At 37.0% G+C, this 22121-nt stretch overlaps 1 protein-coding gene and 1 long non-coding RNA gene across 2 annotated transcripts; both read left to right on the top strand.

Annotated features, from left to right (window-relative positions):
• Positions 1-3062: 3062 nt before the first annotated feature.
• LOC138905172 (uncharacterized) lies at positions 3063-4946 on the top strand. The gene is made up of 2 exons (XR_011413519.1): positions 3063-3607; positions 4729-4946. It is a non-coding gene; the product is annotated as an uncharacterized lncRNA (long non-coding RNA).
• A 4267-nt stretch (positions 4947-9213) lies between these two features.
• Positions 9214-10014, top strand: LOC138905345 (uncharacterized). Its single transcript, XM_070193855.1, has 2 exons — positions 9214-9475; positions 9632-10014. Exons 1-2 carry the CDS (start codon positions 9214-9216, stop codon positions 10012-10014), a joined length of 645 nt encoding a protein of 214 aa, XP_070049956.1.
• Positions 10015-22121: the final 12107 nt, after the last annotated feature.

The raw sequence follows: 22121 nt of genomic DNA, 5'->3' as shown, positions 1-22121 counted from the left end.
TTTGCTGTAGGAGATTCCTTCTTATACTTTTTGTTATTGTGGTATTATTATTAATTTTATCGGTAAGTTACGATTGTAAATTGAAGGCTGATACAAAATAGATTCAGTTTTATAAGCCTTCGACAAAGATGCACCACAGAGATTTAAAAAAAAGCACAATAAAACGGTTAAAGTTACAATTGTGAATACCTGATTTTTGTACCCTTTTAATTCTGACAAAAAACAAAATTAACTTTTGGATGGATTCAACCATTTTAGTTGTATTTCTTTGAACTTATTCGCATTTATATGTGAATTCCTTCATTAAAAAGTAGCAAAAATATTTTTTACCTTTTATTTGTATATTTTAGTCTGCATCTTTAAATTATATATACCAAAAAGATTTTTTTTCTAATTGTACGTTTTCTTTAGGACTAAATAAGATTATAATATAATTAGGGGCTTAAAGGATTGGGCTGGTGCATTTCAATTGAAATTGAGCCTAAATTGGCCCAAAATCAAAAGCCCAAAGAGCTCGTGATCTGGTCCACATGGAGGTTGCTAGGTGAGGGGCTAAAACGATATAGTTTTGGTTATGAATCAAGATGAAATCACAGCCATTCATTTTGCTCAATCCAACGGACCTTATTTGTTAACCTTTGCATTTCGGGGTCGGACAACCACCACTTGACATCTACGGCATCATCTCGTTGCTCGATTCAACGTCGAATATCCCGAAACTTGGTATAAACTCAAATCCTAATCCTTTCCTCCGAGTTTTTGATTTTTCTGTTTCTCTGTCGTTTGTTTGTAGTTTTGATTATAATTATATTTAGTAATTATTGCGGCCAAACGCACACGTAAGTATACGCGATCGTCAAGTAATAAAGTGACTAGAAGTCGGATGTCGAACCCAAGAGGACTTGTGATTAACTATTAACTAAATTAGACTATCCTAACTATCTAAACAAGAATTAAAACTAGAAGTATTTGATTCTAAACTAATTAAAATAAAGAAAAACAAATAGTGAACGTTGAATAAAAGAATAATAGATTTTTATGTTATCAATGCGATAAAAACGATTTAGGGTTATGGGCTATCTAACATTCTTATTGTATTCTTCAATTGAATTGACTAACTAATTCATCTAGTTCATTGGTTGACATGGTTAATATTTCTCGTAAGAATCTGTCGAGTTCTTAATCGCATATTCAAGCTAACCTATTGTCTACATGAATAATAGATTTTTATGTTATCAATGCGATGAAAACGATTTAGGGTTATGGGCTATCTAACATTCTTATTGTATTCTTCAATTGAATTGACTAACTAATTCATCTAGTTCATTGGTTGACATGGTTAATATTTCTCGTAAGAATCTGTCGAGTTCTTACTCGCATATTCAAGCTAACCTATTGTCTACATGTCTATGGAATTAGAACTAGCAAGAACACATTCATAATTTCTGTACATCAACCAAGCAAGGCAATTAGATATATGTCTATCCTAACCGCGAATCCGTTTTCCGATGCCGAGGGTCAAGAACTTGCTCTACTCAATCCTATGTGCAATCTAGAATTTCCACTTTCGAGTTCAACTCTAGATTCGTAGATAGTATTCAATTGGTGATCAAGCAATTAAATAATTAAGCGCAAGATTGAATAAACAAACCAATGCGATAAACTAAGAAATTAAAATCAATATTCGAATAACAACAGTCATGAAAGAACCACAACCCTATAACATGAAGTTTAGCTCCACATAGACATGGTAGCCAAACAACAAATCATACAAAGAAACATAAAAATTACTAAGTTTGGCGAAAGAAAAGATGAAACTCGGCTCCATGGCGGCTCTGTGCTCTCCCTTGGTCAAAAGTTCCTCTAAAAAATGCTCTCCCTCTTCCAAAATAGGTTTAGGACCCCTTTTATACGAGTTGGGGATGTGTAGGGCCGAAATAACCAAGTCTCTGGCGAAATAGGATAAGTCTCCATCACCAGCGCCCAGGGTAGCGTGAGGCACTAGCCCTGGCACTGGATATTTTATGCTTCTGGAAACTGGGCCACGTGTAGCGCTCCATGCTGCCTGTGGCCCTCAAATGTGCACTTTTGCCTTTTCTTCCCATTTTCGCTCCAATTCGCACACTTTCGTCCCAAATTATATCTTAATGACCCCTACACATAGAAATACCATAAATTAGCATAAATTATTATATTATACATCCGAAATCTATGAGACATGAGCACAATGCGAGGCAATATATATTAAAAAATGCATACTTTAAGCCGAATATAAGTGATCGTTTCAGTTAGCTCTCAATCTAATGTCTGATTTTTTTGTTTTTTAACTTAATTGGTTATGTTTGTTTGTATTACTGTTGACATGTTTTCGCTTTGCTTTATGTCGTTAAGTTCTGATTCTAGGTTATTGTTTTTGATATTCATTTTGGTTTAAGCGGATTAGTTTTAAGTATTTCATGGCTTAATACATGTTTCTTGTTTGGTTTCAATCTTGAAGTTCTGGTTCTCCTTGTTGGTTAATAGTTCGATCAGTTAGTTAGGTTCTAGTTATTTGTTTTTTAGTAAGTGGTGTGAATACTTAATTTTTGTACTATTTTAACGCCTCCTAAAGTCATTAGTGTTTTGTTGCTTTAATTATATTTCCCAATTTTTGTCTCTTTGATTGCATATTTCCTATCATAAAAATACCAAAAAAATAGTTCTTTCTTTATTTGTGCATTTTAGGAATTAACTAATTATTCAATTGGTGAATTAATCTAGTTAATTGATCATTTGAATAAGTTACTTAATTAATTTATTTGTTTGTGTAAATTTAGTTTAATAAGTAGGATTAAGAAAGAAATTGGGCCAAATTTGAAAGAGAAAGTGGCCAAAAGTGCAAGATAAGGGGCTGCCTTTGAAAGGGTCCAGAACGCAAAACTACGTCGTTTCATTAAGTGACCCAAGATCAAATCTCACTCATTGATCACCCCTTGATCTAATGGTCCATATTTGATCTCTCAAGAGGTATTTAAAGCCTCAAAAATCTGAAAAATTCCCTCATTTCCCCCATAACTCTTTCTCTCTTCTCTTTCTCTCTTCTCTCTCTTCTCTCCGCCGCCGCCGCCGCCGAAAATCACCCACCGGCGGCGGACCAGCTCCAAACACCTCCAAATTAACACCATATAATCTCCACAACCTCCTCTTCTCATATCTCCAAACCAATTCCTTCAAAAAACCTTCAAACTCCTTGAATTTTAGATCTAAGAAACTTTTGCCGCCACTTTTTGGTCCAAATTCTTGAAGCTCCGGCCAACACCACCCTACAACACATACATGAATGGATAGAGCTCCACGAGACCTATCTTTTCCTACCCATTTCACCCCAAAATCCCCGTCGCCGCCGGTCCGCTCCTCGCCGCTGCCACGGCTCCACCGCCAAAATGCCCCGAACCCCCATTTTAGCTATTTTTCGACTCAAAGACACTCGTTTCTTTTGGCGAGATGCTGAAACGCATTTCGTTCTAGCATCTACCCGAAAGAAACATGCGTTTCGGAGTTGGGTAGTCGCCTTTTAGCATCTACGGCGTCTTCTCGTGGCTCGAACGGCTTCAAGCATACTTGTTAGGTATAATCGTCATCTCTTTAATTAATTTCTGATTTTTTTTTATTTAGTAGATTAGTTTCTGATTTTTTTATTTATTTATTTTTCTGTTTTGGTTATTTCTTGTTAATTAGAGTTTCAAGTTAGGTTTATTTAATTAGCTATCTCTATTTAGTTTAGTGGTTTGTTAGATTTGTTATTGATTTAAACATGATCTTTAGTGTATTAGTTAAATCATTCACTTAGTTAGTCGATTATTTAGTTGTTGTTAGTCGTTGTCCGATTGTTAACGATGCTCATTCTGTTTTGAGCATTAGTTTGTGAATTTAATTGTTTGTTTAGTAATTAGTTTGCACAAATCGAATTCGTTCCCATCAAGTTGGTTTTAATACTTAGTTCAATTACGTTTTTAGTCTCGTCTATGCTTTGTCAGTTCATAGTTGTCCAAGTTTGATTTGTGTTGAGCAAGTAGTTTGTTGTTGATGGTTAAAATCTGAAGTTTAGTTTATTTTATCACAAAATAGGGTAATAGTAGCTTACTTTTACTAGTAGGGTGGCTGAAAGGATATTTTTTCTCCTTGCTTCTGACACAGCAGATTTTCAGGTTGTCCTTTCACCTTTGGGACAGACCTTGAACAGTGTTTAGCACACAAAGTGAGTCTTTTGGACAGATTTTTGGTGAACCAAAATCTGTCCAAAAAATCTAACTTTATTTGCCTATTGAAAGGTCTGCTTTTCTCCTATAAAAGGGACTCTCTTACACTTAGAATACGGAGGCCTACTCACTGAAAAAGGGGATACTCTATTACACACTCTATCTTATACTGAGACACATCTTGGAGAGTTGCTTAAAGACATATATCTTTGAGAAAAATCAGCAGCTTAATACATATAACAAGGTGAAATTTCAGAGTTTTGTGAGGATTATTTGAGTGCAAAAACCTCGAGAAAAATAGAAAGAACCCTTAGGCAATTTGTGAAGTTGATAGCTACCAGTTTCAAGCATCTTTGTTGAGTTTTCTGGGTTGTCTTAACACTTGAGTTACTGCTGTTTCTACTGTATTTGCTGCTGAGTTTTTTTGTTGCTGCACTGCTGTATTTTATTATTCCACAAATCAGATAACTTTCAAATTCTTATATTGCAGATTCTTGATGATAATAAGAAGGATTTGATCCCAGTTTGGTTGATGGAACATATTAGATCTGATTTTATTTCAAGATGAATGTTATATTGGTGTTATCACCTTGTAAATCTGTTAAAAATTAGTTAAATTATCGTTTTCTTCTTTATATATGTGATTGAAATTGCATTCTGTTAAGATTACTTAGTTTAAGGAAAAGATAAAGACCCCACTTTTAACCATGTTTGTTTAGTTTGGGCTCTTTTTCGTGAGTTACTCTCATGGTTCATGTATAATTATCAAAGAAAGACTTCTAGCTTCAAATGTTTTGATGCTGAAATGTTTATACTGTTTTGATATTGTTGAAATGTACATATAAATTGTATCCTCTTTCGCACCCCTCTGAGTCTTCTTATAGTTAGTTATGTTGTGTTTGCCTACCAACATCACAAAATTTCTGTCTTGAGATAATGCCAGTTAGCCTACCGGCTTCTGGTGAAGGATTTAGTCACACATGCTTAGGCGAGAGAGTCGTTAGCTAGCCAGTGTTGTTCTACTACTGGTGACGCTTGACGCTCCTCGGCTCGGGTTGTCCGCTCGAGTAAGCCAGTCTAGACACCTTCTCCATCAAGATTTAAACCTAGAAGAACATATCTCATGTCGGATATCCCTAGTAGGTTCGCTTTATTTGCATCACGTGCATTTGACTTAGCGAAACTCGGCACAGGGGCCGAGTCCGTATAAGACAGGTATCCTCTTTGAGACCATAACGTTCACTTATGTGCTACATGTTAGTTTATTTGGGAGGCTTGCATGTTGACCGGCTTTAGGGTGGATTAGTTGAATAAGCAGAGAAAAATAAAAAAAAAATAAAAACATGCTCCCGATTTCTATACAAATGTTCGTTCTTTTTAAAAATAAAAAAATAAAAAAAGCCCGAAGTGATTTGGTGCGTTTGGTGTCCATGATTAATTTTTCATAAAGAAAGAAAATATAGTTAGTTTCATTGGAAATTTTATCACCGAACTATGCGAGTTTGATTCTCACCGGATATGAGATACGTAGGCAACCTCCATCGGGTTCAGCCCATATTTTTTTAAAAAAAGCATAAAAATTACGCATGTGCATAAAATTTTCAAAAAACAAATTTTCGTTTTTTGGTCACCTTTTACTGTTTGGCCCTCGTGTCTGGACGTTTTGCCGAGACACCCTTAAAACCTTCAAGGGAAGTACCGAAGGGCCATTTTTGAAAAAATAGTCATTTTCTTTATTTTTGTCTACCTTTTATTATTTTGTCCCTATGGTCGTAGTATTTGCCGAGACAACCTTTAAGCCTTTCTCGGGAGCATCGAAGGGCCGTTTTCGTAAAAATAACCATTTAATTTATTTTATCAACTTTTTATCATTTTGTCCCTATGATCGGCTATTTTGCTGTGACTGCCCCAAAAGCTTCTTTGGAAGTGGGAAAGGTTCATTTTTGTAAGAAGGCTTTGTAGTCCAGTTTTGTCTCTTGTACGAACTACGCGCACTCGATTCCTGACCCTATGTAAAATACGTAAGCAATCCTTTTATGGTTCGGTGCCCCGTCCAAATCGGTCAAGTCTTACCATTATGGTCACAATTGAATGATCTTTCGAAATTGTATCATCTCCCAACAAGAGTGTCCGTTCAATTTCAGTAAACCCTCACTTCAAAACACGGTTAGGGTCGGTTACTTGAGTTCGACATTGCCATTTCTAACTTTCATGAGTCAAACCCCAAGGCATCAGAGATTTTTGTATTATCTAAGCTTGCATCGGTCCTAACCTCATGTTCTACTACTTAGGAGCGATATGGATACAATGAAAAGAAGATCTGACAAAAGACCGAAAGATGACGAGCCCTCACAGATTTGGCTTGTGCATAAAACACCCCGATTTTTGAGACAATGGTGGGAAAATATGGGCATTTATGGGCAGGAAAAGATAAAGGACCATCTGGGTCACTTTATGAACATTATGGAGATCAACCCAAGGAGGGACTTAATCGAGGCATTGGTGCATTTCTGGGATCCTAATTACAACGTATTCCATTTTAATGGTTTTGAAATGACTCCCACTTTGGAGGATTTAGCTGGATACACAAGGTTAGGTGATGAGCTTCGGAAGAAGAGACCTTTGGCCTCAAGGGATGTCACTGGCAGTGAGTTCCTTGAGTAGATGGCAATCAGCCAAAATAAAATAGCAAGTGTGGAACGAGGGCACGTCCGATTGGATTTCTTGTACGACAGGTATGGGTGTCCAGGTGGATTTTCAAAGCACGGAAAGGAGCTTGATAATAAAATTGGATACAAAGCTTGGAAAAGCCATGGGCGGAAAGCATTCCTAGTGGCATTCTAGGGACAATGGTTTTCCCGAGGCATGTATCAAATAGTCACCACTTTATTGCATAAAAAAGACGTCACTATCATTCCTATGGTATTGTCTGATATTTACCGTTCCCTGACCAAGTGTCAGGAAGGAAAAGATTTCTTTGAAGGCTGTAACATTATACTCCAAATATGGTTTTTAGAGCACCTTCTCAGTCATCCAACACAGGTAAATTTTAGTGTTCATTGGAGCCACAATGAGCTTGGAGATGAGTTTGAAGATTTGACTGAAGACAGTAGCTTCCCCAAGGGAGTCGAAACATGGAGAGGGCATCTTCAAAAGTTGACCGCTACTGAAATCACATGGAACTACCACTGGTTCTCACCAAAAGAAGTCATATACAGATCTTACCACCATTCGTTTTTGATTTTGATGGGTCTTCGGGGTTTTCAACTGGATGTGCCTATGAGAGCCTTACGCCAGTTAGGTCGAAAACAAGTAGTGCCCACAGTGGAGCACATGCAAAGATTCACATGGGAGGTAATATCAGAGGATCTTGTTCGTGAGGCTTATGCTCAACAGGTTTGGGATGAAATTAAGGTGCTTGAATCTCACACTATGGTGGAAGATTAGGATCGAGGAGAGTTAGACCCGGCATATTTTGAGTGGTTCTATGACCAAGATGCTTTTAGATCCAGGCAAGAGACAGTTCTGAAGAGCACGACAGAATGGGAGACTGAAATCAGAACAAGAGTAGGGCATGCCAAGGAAAAAATAACAAGAGATTATGAATCCATCATCCGGGCTCTACGTAAGGATATAAGTATCGCCAACGTGAATATGGATTTACAGTGCATTGAGTTTGAAGAAGAGAAAATCAGACTGACACATAAGGTTCAAGCGCTTCAAGCACAACTTCGGCAAACGAGAATAAGGGTTGTTGCTCAGCAACATGCAGCCATTCCAAAGCACGAAGAAATGCATCACAGCCTTATCATTCATGATCTAAGGGCTCGGGCCAAGGCTGCAGAATCAGGTAAGAACCAGGTAGAGAATGAGCTAGCAAAGGTCCAGAACCAGCTAAATCTAGCATTACAACGCCAGGCGGATATATCGGACATAGCCAATAACCATGAGCGACAGATCCAGTTTTTAAGTCAGAGCCAGGAGCATATTAGAAGGAGGGTCTATGAAGTAGCTCCTTATACCGCTCGAGGGTGTGTGACTTGTCAGGGTTTGACCCGAGAGCAATTTGCTACGGTAGCGCCCAACTTCGCACGCCACATTGCCAGAGACTTGAAGCGCATATACCATGATATGGGAGATCAGCCGCAGGAATAAGTACTTTGACTACAATGATGCCGGTGGATTCTCATGCAGAGATTAGAGTCTTCTTTTAGTTGGCAGTCCACTTTGATTGTTCATTTGTAGTCATCGAAACTGTAAAAGTCTTTTGGTGTTTTGAGTCTTGTTGTTTTGCCTTTTATTTTTATTTATTTTATTTATTTATTTTAAAAAAAAAGTTTGTTTTGAGTCGGGTCTGGTCTTATTTAAATATTTGTCTTTTAGGTTGTATCTTTATCTAATTTTCCTTTGTCTTGTATCAAAAAGAAAAAAAAAGAGAAGAAAAATTCGAAAATCAATGAAAAAGATTTTGTTTTAGAAAAATTCGAAAATGAAACAAAAAGATGTTGTTTTTTGTACATTAAAAAAAAGAGAAAGAGAGGAAAACTTTGTTTTGTAAAAAAAAAAAAAAAACGTCATGTCCCTAAACTACGTAACGATCTGATTCATGCGGTGACATGATACGTAGGCAACCACCAAAAGGTTCGATCGAAATATTTCTCAATAATTCCAAAATAAAGGGAAGAAGATAAAAAGGAGTAAAAAAAAAAGAGAGAAGAAGAAGAAGAAGAAAAGAGAAGAAAGAGAGAAAATAATATGCAGCAACCTTATAAGCCTGAATGAAACATGAAACCTTCCAAAACATGTTAGAAGTGGTGATATTGTTAGGATCATGGCATATTACTTCTGATTCATATCTGTAAAATGCTTAACCCTAACATATTTGTTGTCTCTTATCTTGTAAGTTTAAGGTGGTTGGTTTGTGGTGAAACTGGCAACACATTATTACTTTACCTGATCTAAGAAGAAGGTCGCAATGGCTAACAATGATGAAATCGAGGTGGTTAGTGACGACCCTCAGGGTCAATCAGTTGAGCAAGAGTCGGAGGAAGTAAGAAGATTGAAACGACAACTGTCTGACGTGTATCAGGCTTGGGTCTCCGATCAGCCTCCGCCTCAGGTTCCCTCAGAGGGAACTTACACCGTATCCCAGGATACTCAACCACCGCTCCCCACAATGAGTGATCACATTCTGCCTCCGGGGTATATGCCAAATTACAATTTCCCTGCCGCCCCTGGTACTTCCAATGTATGACCTCCTGCCGCACCGGTTAGGAACACCCCTCTCGTTATGTCTGGCATGCCAGTGTATACAATCCCGCCACCAAATCCTATGACGAGACCAAACATCGAGCCATTATATCATGCTTATGATGGCCAGTGCTACTCTCCAGATATGGCTTTTAAGGTTTCGACTCCACACAATCAGACCCTACAGTATGAGTCACCTACAGAAAATGAAAAGGCTCTCAAGACAGGAGAGCCAGATGAGATGGTCAGGAAAATGAAAAGTCTTGAGCAGAACATAAAGAACATACAAGGACTAGGTGGTCACAAAAGTATCTCATTCAGTAATTTATGCTTGTTTCCTCACATCCATTTTCCACCAGGGTTCAAGACCCCAAAATTTGAGAAATATGATGGACACAGTGACCCTATCGTCCACTTGAAAAAGTACTGCAACCAGCTGAGGGGCGTGAGAGGAAAAGAAGAGTTGTTGATGGATTATTTCGGGGAGAGCCTTGTGGGGGTAGCCTCTGAATGGTTCATTGACTAAGATGTCTCTCACTGGCACATTTGGGACGACATGGCCCAAGCCTTCATCAAACAATTTCAGTACAACATTGACATTGCATCAGATCACAATTCCCTATCCAATATGAATAAAAGACCGACTGAAAGCTTCAGGGAGTATGCCGTTAGGTGGAGAGAGCAAGAATCTAGAGTTAAGCCACCCATGTATGACAATGAGTTAATCATTGTCTTCCTTCAGGCTCAGGATCTTGATTATTTTCAAAATATGATGCCCGCAATGGGCGGACATTTTGCTGACGCAATCAAGATAGGAGAAATGATCGAGAATGGCCTCAATACTAGCCGAATTATAAGTCAAGTAGCTCTCAAAGCAGCCACCCAATAAATCCAGAATAGGCCGGACAACCTTGTTAATCAAAAGAAGAAAGATGAGGAGGCCATGATGGCATCACGGGCAAAAAGAGGCCAAAGGGGAACATATCAACCCCCGGATCCACGATACTCTGTTGCTCCACAGTATGCAACATTCAATGCTCAGTCTTATGACAAGCCATCCAATCGCCAACATATGCGAGCCCCGGCTTTAACATACTTTCGTCCTCATCCAAAACAAGAGTGTGAAAGGGAACATAAGCAGAGGGACAATTTCACGCCAATCGTAGAATCCTACATAAGTTTGTTTGAAAGGCTAAAACGTTGTGGCATGATTGAGCCACTTCAAGGGTATATTCCTGATCCATATGCAAAAGGTTTTGACCCTGATGTACGGTGCATGTACCATTCTAATGTCCATGGGCATAGTATTGAGGATTGTCGGGCTTTGAAAAAGGAAATAGAAATGATGATTCAAGAAGGAATGATCGTGGTTCAAGATAATGGCATCCTAAACGTCATGACCAAGCACGCACTGTTCATATGATTTACAATGATAAAGAATATGGGTACGGTTTGGTGAAAAATGTCAAGAACCTGTCCGCTGGATGCAAGGAAATCAAAATTGTTGAAGGTCCCGTTTGATGCTGATGTGCAAATTCGTAGCTAAGATGTTTGAGCTTGATAATTGGAAAGACACTCCCCACCTTGCTGGGAAGGAGTCTTGGTAACTTATTTTGTCATAATTTCTATCATCCGTATTATTTCGAGGTTGTGATCCAGATGTTGTTTGATTGTCCTGTCAACCTCTCTATCCTTTAATCAATAAAATGCAACTTTTCGCTTTGTCTCATTTTAATCCACTATGTATGGTTCTTTTGCATATATAGTTCTTTTCACGCCAATTTTAGTGACATGACATGCATGCGGAGTTTTCGGCTAGATTTTAGAAAGCTTGTCTAATCTTGAATTGAATCGAGAAAAAAAATACTCGAAGGATAAATAAGAAGTTGAAGAACTTTGATGATAAGCCTGTGTCACATGGAACCAATATAGTCATATCCGTAGAGATTAAAGATGTTTATCTCAAACCTATCATGAATACCGGCTTAAGGATAATTGAAAGTTTTGAAGCCTAGTCAGAGTAATCGATGAAAGGCTCTTTGGCCACGACCTGCCATAATCTAATCATATCAGGGAAGATGACCCAAATTTCCAAAGAAGGTGCATTCCGGGGAATTTAAAATAGATTAGTTGGTACTGAAATGTATCATTTCACATCAAGGCAAAGACCAATAAAATGTGGCTCCAATTTGTGAAAGATCATTTGTTGCGAACAAGATATTGACTACGGAGCTGTACAACTGACAAAACCAAGAAGACATTCATGTCTATCAATGCCGAACCTGAGAAGAGATAGTATATTTGGCATTCTTGAGGCGGGAGGCCATTTTTCTGCTATCTAAATACTTATACCCTTCGTCACCCCTTTTGAGCTTGTTTTATTTTTCTTTGACCCCCCTCTTTTGGAATCAACTATAGAGTCAAAGTTTAAAAAAAAACATGCCACTAGAAAATAGGAGCTAGGTCAATTTGTTGTTTAAAAAAAAGAGAAGAGAAGAAAAGGAAAGGGAAAAGAAAAATGAAAAATGAAAAGAAAAAAAAGAAAAAAAAGAAATCTTTCGTGTTAGTTTGAACTACGTTTGACTTGATTACTTTAAAGGATACGTAGGCAGCTCTATACTAGAGTTCAGTCCAACCAAATCAAAAATAAAAATTCTCCAGTATCTGAAACTGGGGCGGGAGTTTTTTTTTTTTTTTTAAATTTTTTTATTTATTTATGTTTTTATGAAGAGTCGATTCCAAGAGTTGTAAGTATACAACCCCAGCATCTTGAGTCTATTTTGAGCCTTCATATAATCCTTTCTTTTTAACCCTATTCAAAATTCATACAAATAAAGACCTCCCAATTAATCTCTAAGAATGCCAAGCGAAGCACGTAATAAGCAACAGTTGTCACACGTCATAGAACAATGTCAAGTTGCTCACACAAGAAAAGAAAAAGAAAAAGAAAAAGAAATAAAAAAATGAGAGGGTCTTACTAGTGAAAACCCTCATGGGCACTGTAAGGTGATGGTAAGTAGAGATAAATAAATGAGAGAGATCCGTTGGTGAAAACCTTCCGGGGCACTACCAGTCGAAGGTGAGCTATGATTTTATGCAAATGATTGGCACAAAGAGGCCAACTTCAAAGACGAAAGGGAGCAACAAGTAGAAAGGGTAGATTGGCTGGATAGATTTGGCCGCTCAATCCAAAATGCATGTCATGATCATTAAAGCTTGACTACCATATTCAAAAGAGCACATTATGTGTTTCTCTCCACGTAAAGTGTCATTTTTCAGTTAAATACTATTCTTTCTCATTTTCACATCACGTCATTTTATTCATTTGCATTATTATTTTGAGTCAGTTTTTATAAAAACAAAAGAGAAATGATTTCAAAATTTGTTACCAGCTTTCTAACTATACAAAACGAGTTCTATCCTAGCACATCAAAGAGGACATATCCAGAAGGTAACATGCACAATAAGTTGTTGAGATTAAACGAGATCTGAGGTTTCATGCAGACGAAAGTTCCAAAGAGAAAACTTTGCTGGTCTATTTGCTTAGAAGCAAACAAAGAAAGGGACACAAAATTGGTCATCGTTCCCCGTAAGTGCAAAACAAATGATGTAAGGCATACACGGTATTGACAAAGGCACAAATCCAACTCTGATTTCCTCTAATAAGCCGAACAAAGTGTTTTGAAGAAATAGAAAAGGTCACTAAGTAAGACTTGATTCATGGGCAAAGCTGATAACACCACAGACACAAACTGATATCGGGTGCAAGATAATCAAGTTTGATTTGTAAAGGAAAAAACCTCCAAATTGAAGACTTGCTTTATAGACAAGGTTCAACATCACCTTAGACATTCGGGTACGAAAATAGTCGAGGGCAACGATGGAAAACCAAGATTTCCAGAAAGCAATACAGAGTATCCGAGCAACTCGGTATCGCGCTGAAAGAATCAGTTCTTTTTCAGCAAGGTGGCCGCAAATTCAAACTATTCAGGGCATCAAGGCCACAAACCGACCACCACTGTTAAACTCACAAATCTTTATTTGTTTGAAGCAGGAAACAAAGTAGCGTAGAAATGAAGTTCTCAAAGTACGAATGTACCAAATGTAAGTTCTTCAAAGACTCTACTTCTGCTTTCTAGGAATGCTCATAATTACTTCATCAACCACTGCATTTTCCAGCATAAGGTACATCAGTCCTTAGTTGAGGTCCCATTTTAATATAGGGCACACCACACCCTAGTCGCATGTTCAGTATAGGGTACACCAATTCCTAGATGTATTTTCCAACCTAAGGTACACTAATCCTTAGTGAGGTTCCACTTTAATACAAGGTATCCTATCCCTGGTTACTTTCTCTCTAAGTGATACAACGCGCCATCCCTTGGTTATATTCTCTCAGCGATAAAGGGTGCCAATTCCTGGCTATATTCTCTCTTAGTAATACAGGGTGCCAACCCCTGGTTACATTCTTTCTCACTGATACAGGGTGCCAACCCTTGATTATATTCCTCCTTAGTGATACAGGGCGCCAACTCCTGGTTACATTCTTTGTTAGTGATATAGGGCGCCAACCCCTGGTTACATTCGTTCTCAGTGATACAGGACGCCAACCCCTGGTTACATTCTCTCCAAGTCTTTCAACCTCACTCGTAGGAGACACACTTCTTAGTTTGGGTGCCAACCATTGATTATATTCCCCCTTAGTGATACAGGGCGCCAACCCCTAGTTACATTCTTCGTTAGTGATACGGGGCGCCAACCCCTGGTTACATTCATTCTCAGTGATACAGGGCGCCAACCCCTGGTTACATTCCCTCCAAGTCTTTCAACCTCACTCGTAGGAGACGCACTTCCTAGTTTGGGCGCCAACCCTTGATTATATTCCCCTTAGTGATACAGGGCGCCAACCCCTGGTTATATTCTTTGTTAGTGATATAGGGCTCCAACCCCTAGTTACATTCGTTCTCAGTGATACATGGAGCCAACCCCTAGTTACATTCCCTCCAAGTCTTTCAACCTCACTCATAGGAGACGCACTTCCTAGTTTGGGCGCCAACCCTTGATTATATTCCCCCTTATTGATACAGGGCGCCAACTCCTGGTTACATTCTTTCTCAGTGATACAGGGCGCCAACCCCTGGTTACATTCCCTCCAAGTCTTTCAACCTCACTCATAGGAGATGCATTTCCTAGCTTGAGTCATTCCAATAGGAGACACACTTCCTAATATGAACCATTAATCCTAGGAGACGCACTTCCTAGTCCGAGTCTTTCAACCTCACTCGTAGGAGACACACTTCCTAGCTTGAGTCAACCGTATTCATTTTAATAGGAGATGCACTCCCTAATATGAGTCATTATTCCAAGGAGATGCAATTCCTAGTTCGAGTCCTTCAATCTCACAGCCATTCCAATGATACCCATGGGACACGCACCTCCTAAATCCAAGTTATATCAATTTTATACCTAAGATAAGAACATCCTTTTCGGAGCCTTTAGTTTCATTTTTGGATCTTTCAAATAAAATAAGCTGACCTGCAGTTTTACCCAATAACTCGCAAAATTTTCTCAGTGCCAAACTGGGGCAGAAAATTTTGTTCATTTTGTTTGTCTTTGATGGCTTTGCAGGCCCTGCCGTAGTGCACATGTTGTGACGATTAAAGCTTGCAGTTTCAGCTTTCTCATCATAATAAAGAAGTTTTTCGGTCACAAGATAGTTGGAGTTAGCTTGGATAATGTGTCAGCAGCCCAACTTCTCGAGTTTCATTTTCCCAAACTCTGATCCGGAAAGCAAGCAATCGAGAATGAGCCATGATCCTTTCCTCAAAGAGCATCAAGATTCAATCTAAGGTCAACACAAGTGAGCAGGTCAAGAATCAAGATTTGACTCCACAAGACACATAGATTAGGAATTTTGTAACTCTTAATTTCCAGACATATGTAGTTCTTTTTCTTTTCCTTTTGATGCAAGCAGCAAGTAACAGTAACAGCAACAACAGCAGCAACAACAGTCTTAAATCTAGTGTCTGGTAGTCCCAGCTACCAAATTTTTCCAAAATTACACTGACCTGATTCCTCTAAACAAGGATATGTAGGCTACCTCGAAAGCTGGGTTCGGTCACCATTTAAAAAAAATGCTTTCATTGGAGTAATATGTGAGCAAAAATTAGCCATGGCATTTACTTTTCTTTGCACGAAAACTCTTCATGTTCTCGAGCAAAGAGGGGCAGCTCTGAATACCTAATTTTTGTACTATTCTAACACCTCCTAAAGCCATTAGTGTTTTGTTGCTTTAATTATATTTTCCAATTTTTGTGTCTTTGATTGCATATTTCCTATCATAAAAATACCAAAAAAATAGTTCTTTCTTTATTTGTGTATTTTAGGAATTAACTAACTATTCAATTGGTGAATTAATCTAGTTGATTGATCATTTGAATAAGTTACTTAATTAATTTATTTGTTTGTGTAAATTTAGTTTAATAAGTAGGATTAAGAAAGAAATTGGACCAAATTTGAAAGAGAAAGTGGCCAAAAGTGCAAGATAAGGGGCTGCCTTTGAAAGGGTCCGGAACGACGTAGTTTTGCCTCAAAACTACGTCATTTCATTAAGTAACCCAAGATCAAATCTCACCTATTGATAACCCCTTGATCTAATGGTCCATATTTGATCTCTCAAGAGGTATTTAACGCCTCAAAAATCTAAAAAATTTCCTCATTTCCCCCATAACTCTTTCTCTCTTCTCTCTCTCTCTCTCTCTCTTCTCTCTCTTCTCTCCGTCTCCGCCGCCGCCGAAAATCACCCACCGGCGGCGGACCACCTCCAAACACCTCTAAATTAACACCATATAATCTCCACAACCTCCTCTTCCCATATCTCCAAACGAATTCCTTCAAAAAACCCTCAAACTCCTTGAGTTTTAGATCTAAGAAACTTTAGCCGCCACTTTTTGGTCCAAATTCTTGAAGCTCCGGCCAACACCACCCTACAACACATACATGAATGGATAGAGCTCCACGAGACCTATCTTTTCCTACCCATTTCACCCCAAAATCCCTGTCGCCGCCGGTCCGCTCCTCGCCGCTGCCACGGCTCCACCGCCAAAATGCCCCGAACCCCCATTTTAGCTATTTTTCGACTCAAAGACACTCGTTTCTTTTGGCGAGATGCTGAAACGCATTTCATTCTAGCATCTACCCGAAAAAAACATGCGTTTCGGAGTCGGGTAGTCGCCTTTTAGCATCTCCGGCGTCTTCTCGTGGCTCGAACGGCTTCAAGCATACTTGTTAGGTATAATCGTCATCTCTTTAATTAATTTCTGGTTTTTTTTTATTTAGTAGATTAGTTTCTAATTTTTTTTATTTATTTATTTTTCTGTTTTGGTTATTTCTTGTTAATTAGAGTTTCAAGTTAGGTTTATTTAATTAGCTATCTCTATTTAGTTTAGTGGTTTGTTAGATTCGTTATTGATTTAAACATGTTCTTTAGTGTATTAGTTAAATCGTTCACTTAGTTAGTCGATTATTTAGTTGTTGTTAGTCGTTGTCCGATTGTTAACGATGCTCGTTCTGTTTTGAGCATTAGTTTGTGAATTTAATTATTTGTTTAGTAATTAGTTTGCACAAATCGAATTCGTTCCCATCAAGTTGGTTTTAATACTTAGTTCAATTACGTTTTTAGTCTCGTCTATGCTTTGTCAATTCATAGTTGTCCAAGTTTGATTTGTGTTGAGCAAGTAGTTTGTTGTTGATGGTTAAAATCTGAAGTTTAGTTTATTTTATCACAAAATAGGGTAATAGTAGCTTACTTTTACTAGTAGGGTGGCTGAAAGGATATTTTTTCTCCTTGCTTCTGACACAGCAGATTTTCAGGTTGTCCTTTCACCTTTGGGACAGACCTTGAACAGTGTTTAGCGCACAAAGTGAGTCTTTTGGACAGATTTTTGGTGAACCAAAATCTGTCCAAAAAATCTAACTTTATTTGCCTATTGAAAGGGCTGCTTTTCTCCTATAAAAGGGAGTCTCTTACACTTAGAATGCGGAGGCCTACTCACTGAAAAAGGGGACACTCTATTACACACTCTATCTTATACTGAGACACATCTTGGAGAGTTGCTTAAAGACATATATCTTTGAGAAAAATCAGCAGCTTAATACATATAACAAGGTAAAATTTCAAAGTTTTGTGAGGATTATTTGAGTGCAAAAACCTCGAGAAAAATAGAAAGAACCCTTAGGCAATTTGTGAAGTTGATAGCTACCAGTTTCAAGCATCTTTGTTGAGTTTTCTGGGTTGTCTTAACACTTGAGTTACTGCTGTTTCTACTGTATTTGCTGCTGAGTTTTTTTGTTGCTGCACTGCTGTATTTTATTATTCCACAAACCAGATAACTTTTAAATTCTTATATTGCAGATTCTTGATGATAATAAGAATGATTTGATCCCGGTTTGGTTGATGGAACATATTAGATCTGATTTTATTTCAAGATGAATGTTATATTGGTGTTATCACCTTGTAAATCTGTTAAAAATTAGTTAAATTATCGTTTTCTTCTTTATATATGTGATTGAAATTGCATTCTGTTAAGATTACTTAGTTTAAGGAAAAGATAAAGACCCCACTTTTAACCATGTTTGTTTAGTTTGGGCTCTTTTTCGTGAGTTACTTTCATGGTTCATGTATAATTATCTAAGAAAGACTTCTAGCTTCAAATGTTTTGATACTTTGAATTATAGTCAACATAATGTTATACTAAATATAGTTCTTCTCTTTAGCATTGAAGTATTACCGTTTTTTATAGTTTTTATATTTAGTCGTGGTTTCTATGTTGTTAATGAGTGTAGTTTGATTAGTGACATGATTGGTGTAGATGAGTAGAAATATTATGTTAGTCCTTAAGAAATAGTTGGTTAAGAAGATAAAAGATAATAATTGGCATGTAAGTTTTTTTTATGAAAAAAAAATAATTTTAGTTTGGACATCAATGTAAGAAGCAATTTGGGCATAGAAGAATACTTGTTATTTTATATTGTCTTGGTCATCAAGGCTCTTAAGCAACATGGGCCAAATAAGCTAAAATTTGTAGGCCCAATGACAATAGAAAGCAAGATGGGTATTTTTTTTAAAATCAATAAATTATCTTTTGTTAAATAAAATAAGTGGCCCAATACCATGAAAGTTTAACATAAGCTTACCCGGGTTTAATGTTTTGCATTAGTGAAAAAATTGTTTTTTATAATAATATTTTTTTTTCCAGTCGAACAAGTAATAAATAAAAAAAAGCGCTTTTTAATTAATTTAAGCGATAGGCAATTTTAGGCACGTTTGAGATGTAGACCATGTGTTCATACACGGTCCTTGGTCGATATAATTTTTTTAATAAAGTAGTCATGTGTGCATTCCCGCTCCTTGACTTTTCAATATTAATTGTATTTAAACCATGTGTACCAACACGCTCTTTGTTTTAATACATATAATCAAATAAGGACTTTGTGTGCTTGCACGCTTCTAGGCCAAAATTATTAATTATTAAGCAGCACTAGGCAATAGTAACTTAAGGCAAATAATACACACCTTATCCAAAATTAATTTAAGCCAAATTTTAATCAATAAAAGCGACCGTGCTAGAACCACGGGATTTGGGGAATGCCTTACACCTTCTCTCCGGTTAACAGAATTCCTTACCCGAACTTTATTTTTGCAAACCAATAATAATAGAGTCAAATCTTCCTTTGATTAGGGATTCAAATAAAAGGTGACTTGGAACACCAACAAAATCAATTCCAAGTGGCGACTCTGTAAATAAAATAATCTCTACTCAATTTTGTCACTTTAATTGAAAAAATCCTTTAATCCACACAATATTATTTTGCGGGTAGAAAAAGGGGTGTGACAAGTGGTTGGTACTGATTTTGTAAAAGCTGAAAGGTAGTATGTTGATGATGAGATTAAGGTACACATTAGATTGTTTTCATTGTTTGAAGCATGCCAATAGTACAATTACTTTCTTTGTGTCTAAACTTGGTGAAAAGGGATTGTCCTTTCTCGTATTTGGACAGTCCTTTGGGCACGTTTTGGTAAACAAATATCAGTACTTTTGGATAGATTTTTAGTGAACAAAAAGCTGTCCAAAAAAGTGCTTTTCACTTCGTACTTAAGGCTACTCTTTCTTCACTTTTACTCACACTCTAACACACTTAGAAGACATTTTTTATACAACAAAAGAACACCATTTGAGGGCAAAAGATCAGCTGAACATATGCAGGGGCGAAGCTATAGTGTAGCAAGGGTGGTCAACTGATCACCCTTCGTCGGAAATTAACACTGTGTATATAGGTAAAATTTTAGATTTACATGCATGTAATACATATTGAACACCCTTACAACAATGAAGAATCATAGCTCAGTGGCAAAGGGTGGTCAAGAGTGCCTCATGGTCGCGGGTTCGAGCTTCACTCTCCACAATTTTTATTTTTCTTATTCAAGTTTGAACACCATTGAAATATTTTCTAGCTTCGCCTCTAAACATATGGAATAGTAAGCTGAAAATTCTGAAATTCGTGAGTGTTTCCTAGAGTGCAAAACTTGTGAGAAATAGAGGGATTCTAGTTAATTTCGGAAGCAAATAGCTACTAGTTTTGAGTGTTGTACTTCTGGGTATTTCTGGTCAATTCTCTTGGGTTCGAAATCTACTGTTTGTTGTTGTTTTTGCTATTTTGCTGCCTGTGCTGTTCTGTTGTCCACTTCTTGACTTTGGAAAAAACTAACTTTGCTGTATTTGTTCATTTTTTAGCTATCCAGGTAACTCCTCAACCAATGCTGTAATTCTTGACACGATAATTAATAAGGATGAGATTATTTGAGTTAAAGTGATTTGAGTTTTCTTTACTTCGTTGTACCTTAAAAGCTTTCTGATCTCATTAGTCTTGTATTTAAATGTCAAGCGTATGTAATGGACATTGAGGGTTCCAATTCCTTGCGCGTTAAAAAAATAGATTTTGTTTAAGGTCCATTTTATATCATCTTGATATTTTTCCATATTTGTTCTTGTGGTAGGTTCAAATGGAGTACTATATTTAGTTTCTTGTTTACACCTTCATCTAAATGGATTAATAAAAATTAGCTTACCATCTTAATTAGTTTAATGTCTCGGTAAGATTCAAGTCATGTCCTTATTGAATACATTTCTCTGTTTTTAGCATTTCAACTCTAAAATGATGAGTAGTTTGACTCGTTGTCTTGCTTGATTAGCTAAATAATCAGTGTAGAAGTTTTGGTCTTCTATGTTCTGATTTTGAGCTTAAATAATTTTATGTCCATGCTGGTATCTTCACTTTAAGTTAATATCTTAGTTTCATTTTATTTTAATTAGCATGCTAAATGCTACGTTTAAGTATGAAAATATATTCTGTTGGTTTCATTTGAGCTTAAGAAAGGAAGATTGGGCCGTGAGAGATAGAAAAAAATTTGGCATAAAAGCTGTCCAAATTTTAACTAATAAGTTAGCCCATTCTCCATAATAACCAATAATTGGCCCATGGCCATTTAATTTCAAAAGAGGCCAACAACCCAAGTGGTTACATGAGTTGGGCTCAATACCCATGACAACCAAATCAGGCCAGCATTTTTAATATAAGTGAGCTGGCCCATCACTAATTTTTCATATTTTTTTTATGTATAATAAAATCCAAAAAAAAAAAAGTCTTTTTGTTTAACTAATTTAATAATATAATTAATTTTAAACGCTATGCAACTAATGGGCGCACTTTAACTTCACGGACTTGCTTGCGTAGCGTGATGTTTGACATTCAATTAATTCATCAATCTCATACCATATCTACTAGCTTTAATTAATTCTTAATTTAATTAATACTTTGTTATAATCGCTAGCGCGTTGGTTGACTTTTTAATGAATTCCAAAATTAAATTTCCTCAAATGTTGTAGTTTTTCCAAAAGTAATAACGTGCTAATAATCCTAATCCTTTGTCATGACTATGGATTCGCTTGCATAGTGCAGTTATGAAAAAATTAATAAAATTAATCTCGGTCGCACATTTGCTTGCGTGGTGCAGTTAGGACAATTTAATATTATTCAAATTATTTTTAATAATTTTAATAATGAAAAGCGGATAGGTAAACCATGAAAAATCAAATAATGCACATTTTATCCAAAATTAATTCAAGCCAAGTTTAAGCCAATAGAGCGATCGTGCTAGAACCAGGGGACTCGGGGAATGCCTTACACCTTCTCCCCGGACAGCAGAACTCCTTACCCGAACTTTCTTTTCGCAAACCAATAATAATAGAGTCAAACCTTCCTTTGATTAGGGATTCAAATAAAAGGTGATTTGGAACACCAAAAAATCAATTCCAAGTGACGACTCTAAACAGTAAAATAATCCTTATTTTAAATTATCATTTTAATGGGAAAAACTCTTTAACCTACAATTATCCATAACACACATATCTTTTTGGGGATAGAAAAAAGGGTGTGACAGCTTTGGCGATTATGTTGGGGATAACCAGAATTCGAGCTTGTACATTGACTTTATTTGGCTTTATTAATTTTTGTATATACCATGATTTATTTGGCCCTAATATGCTACTTGTCTGATTTTTACCGTTTTGATAT

Source organism: Nicotiana tomentosiformis, chromosome 2 (assembly GCF_000390325.3).
Source record: "Nicotiana tomentosiformis chromosome 2, ASM39032v3, whole genome shotgun sequence".
Classification (NCBI taxonomy): domain Eukaryota; kingdom Viridiplantae; phylum Streptophyta; class Magnoliopsida; order Solanales; family Solanaceae; genus Nicotiana; species Nicotiana tomentosiformis.
The sequence above is the reverse complement of the archived record's forward strand: the minus strand, read 5'-3'. Positions and strand labels throughout refer to the sequence as shown.

Bases quoted from the DNA above. Each gene is read 5' to 3' on its own strand.
- LOC138905345 (XM_070193855.1), top strand. From the start codon at position 9,214: ATGGCTAACAATGATGAAATCGAGGTGGTTAGTGACGACCCTCAGGGT. The intron at 9,476-9,631 runs GTACTTCCAATG...GCTACTCTCCAG, and splicing joins CAATTTCCCTGCCGCCCCTG to ATATGGCTTTTAAGGTTTCG.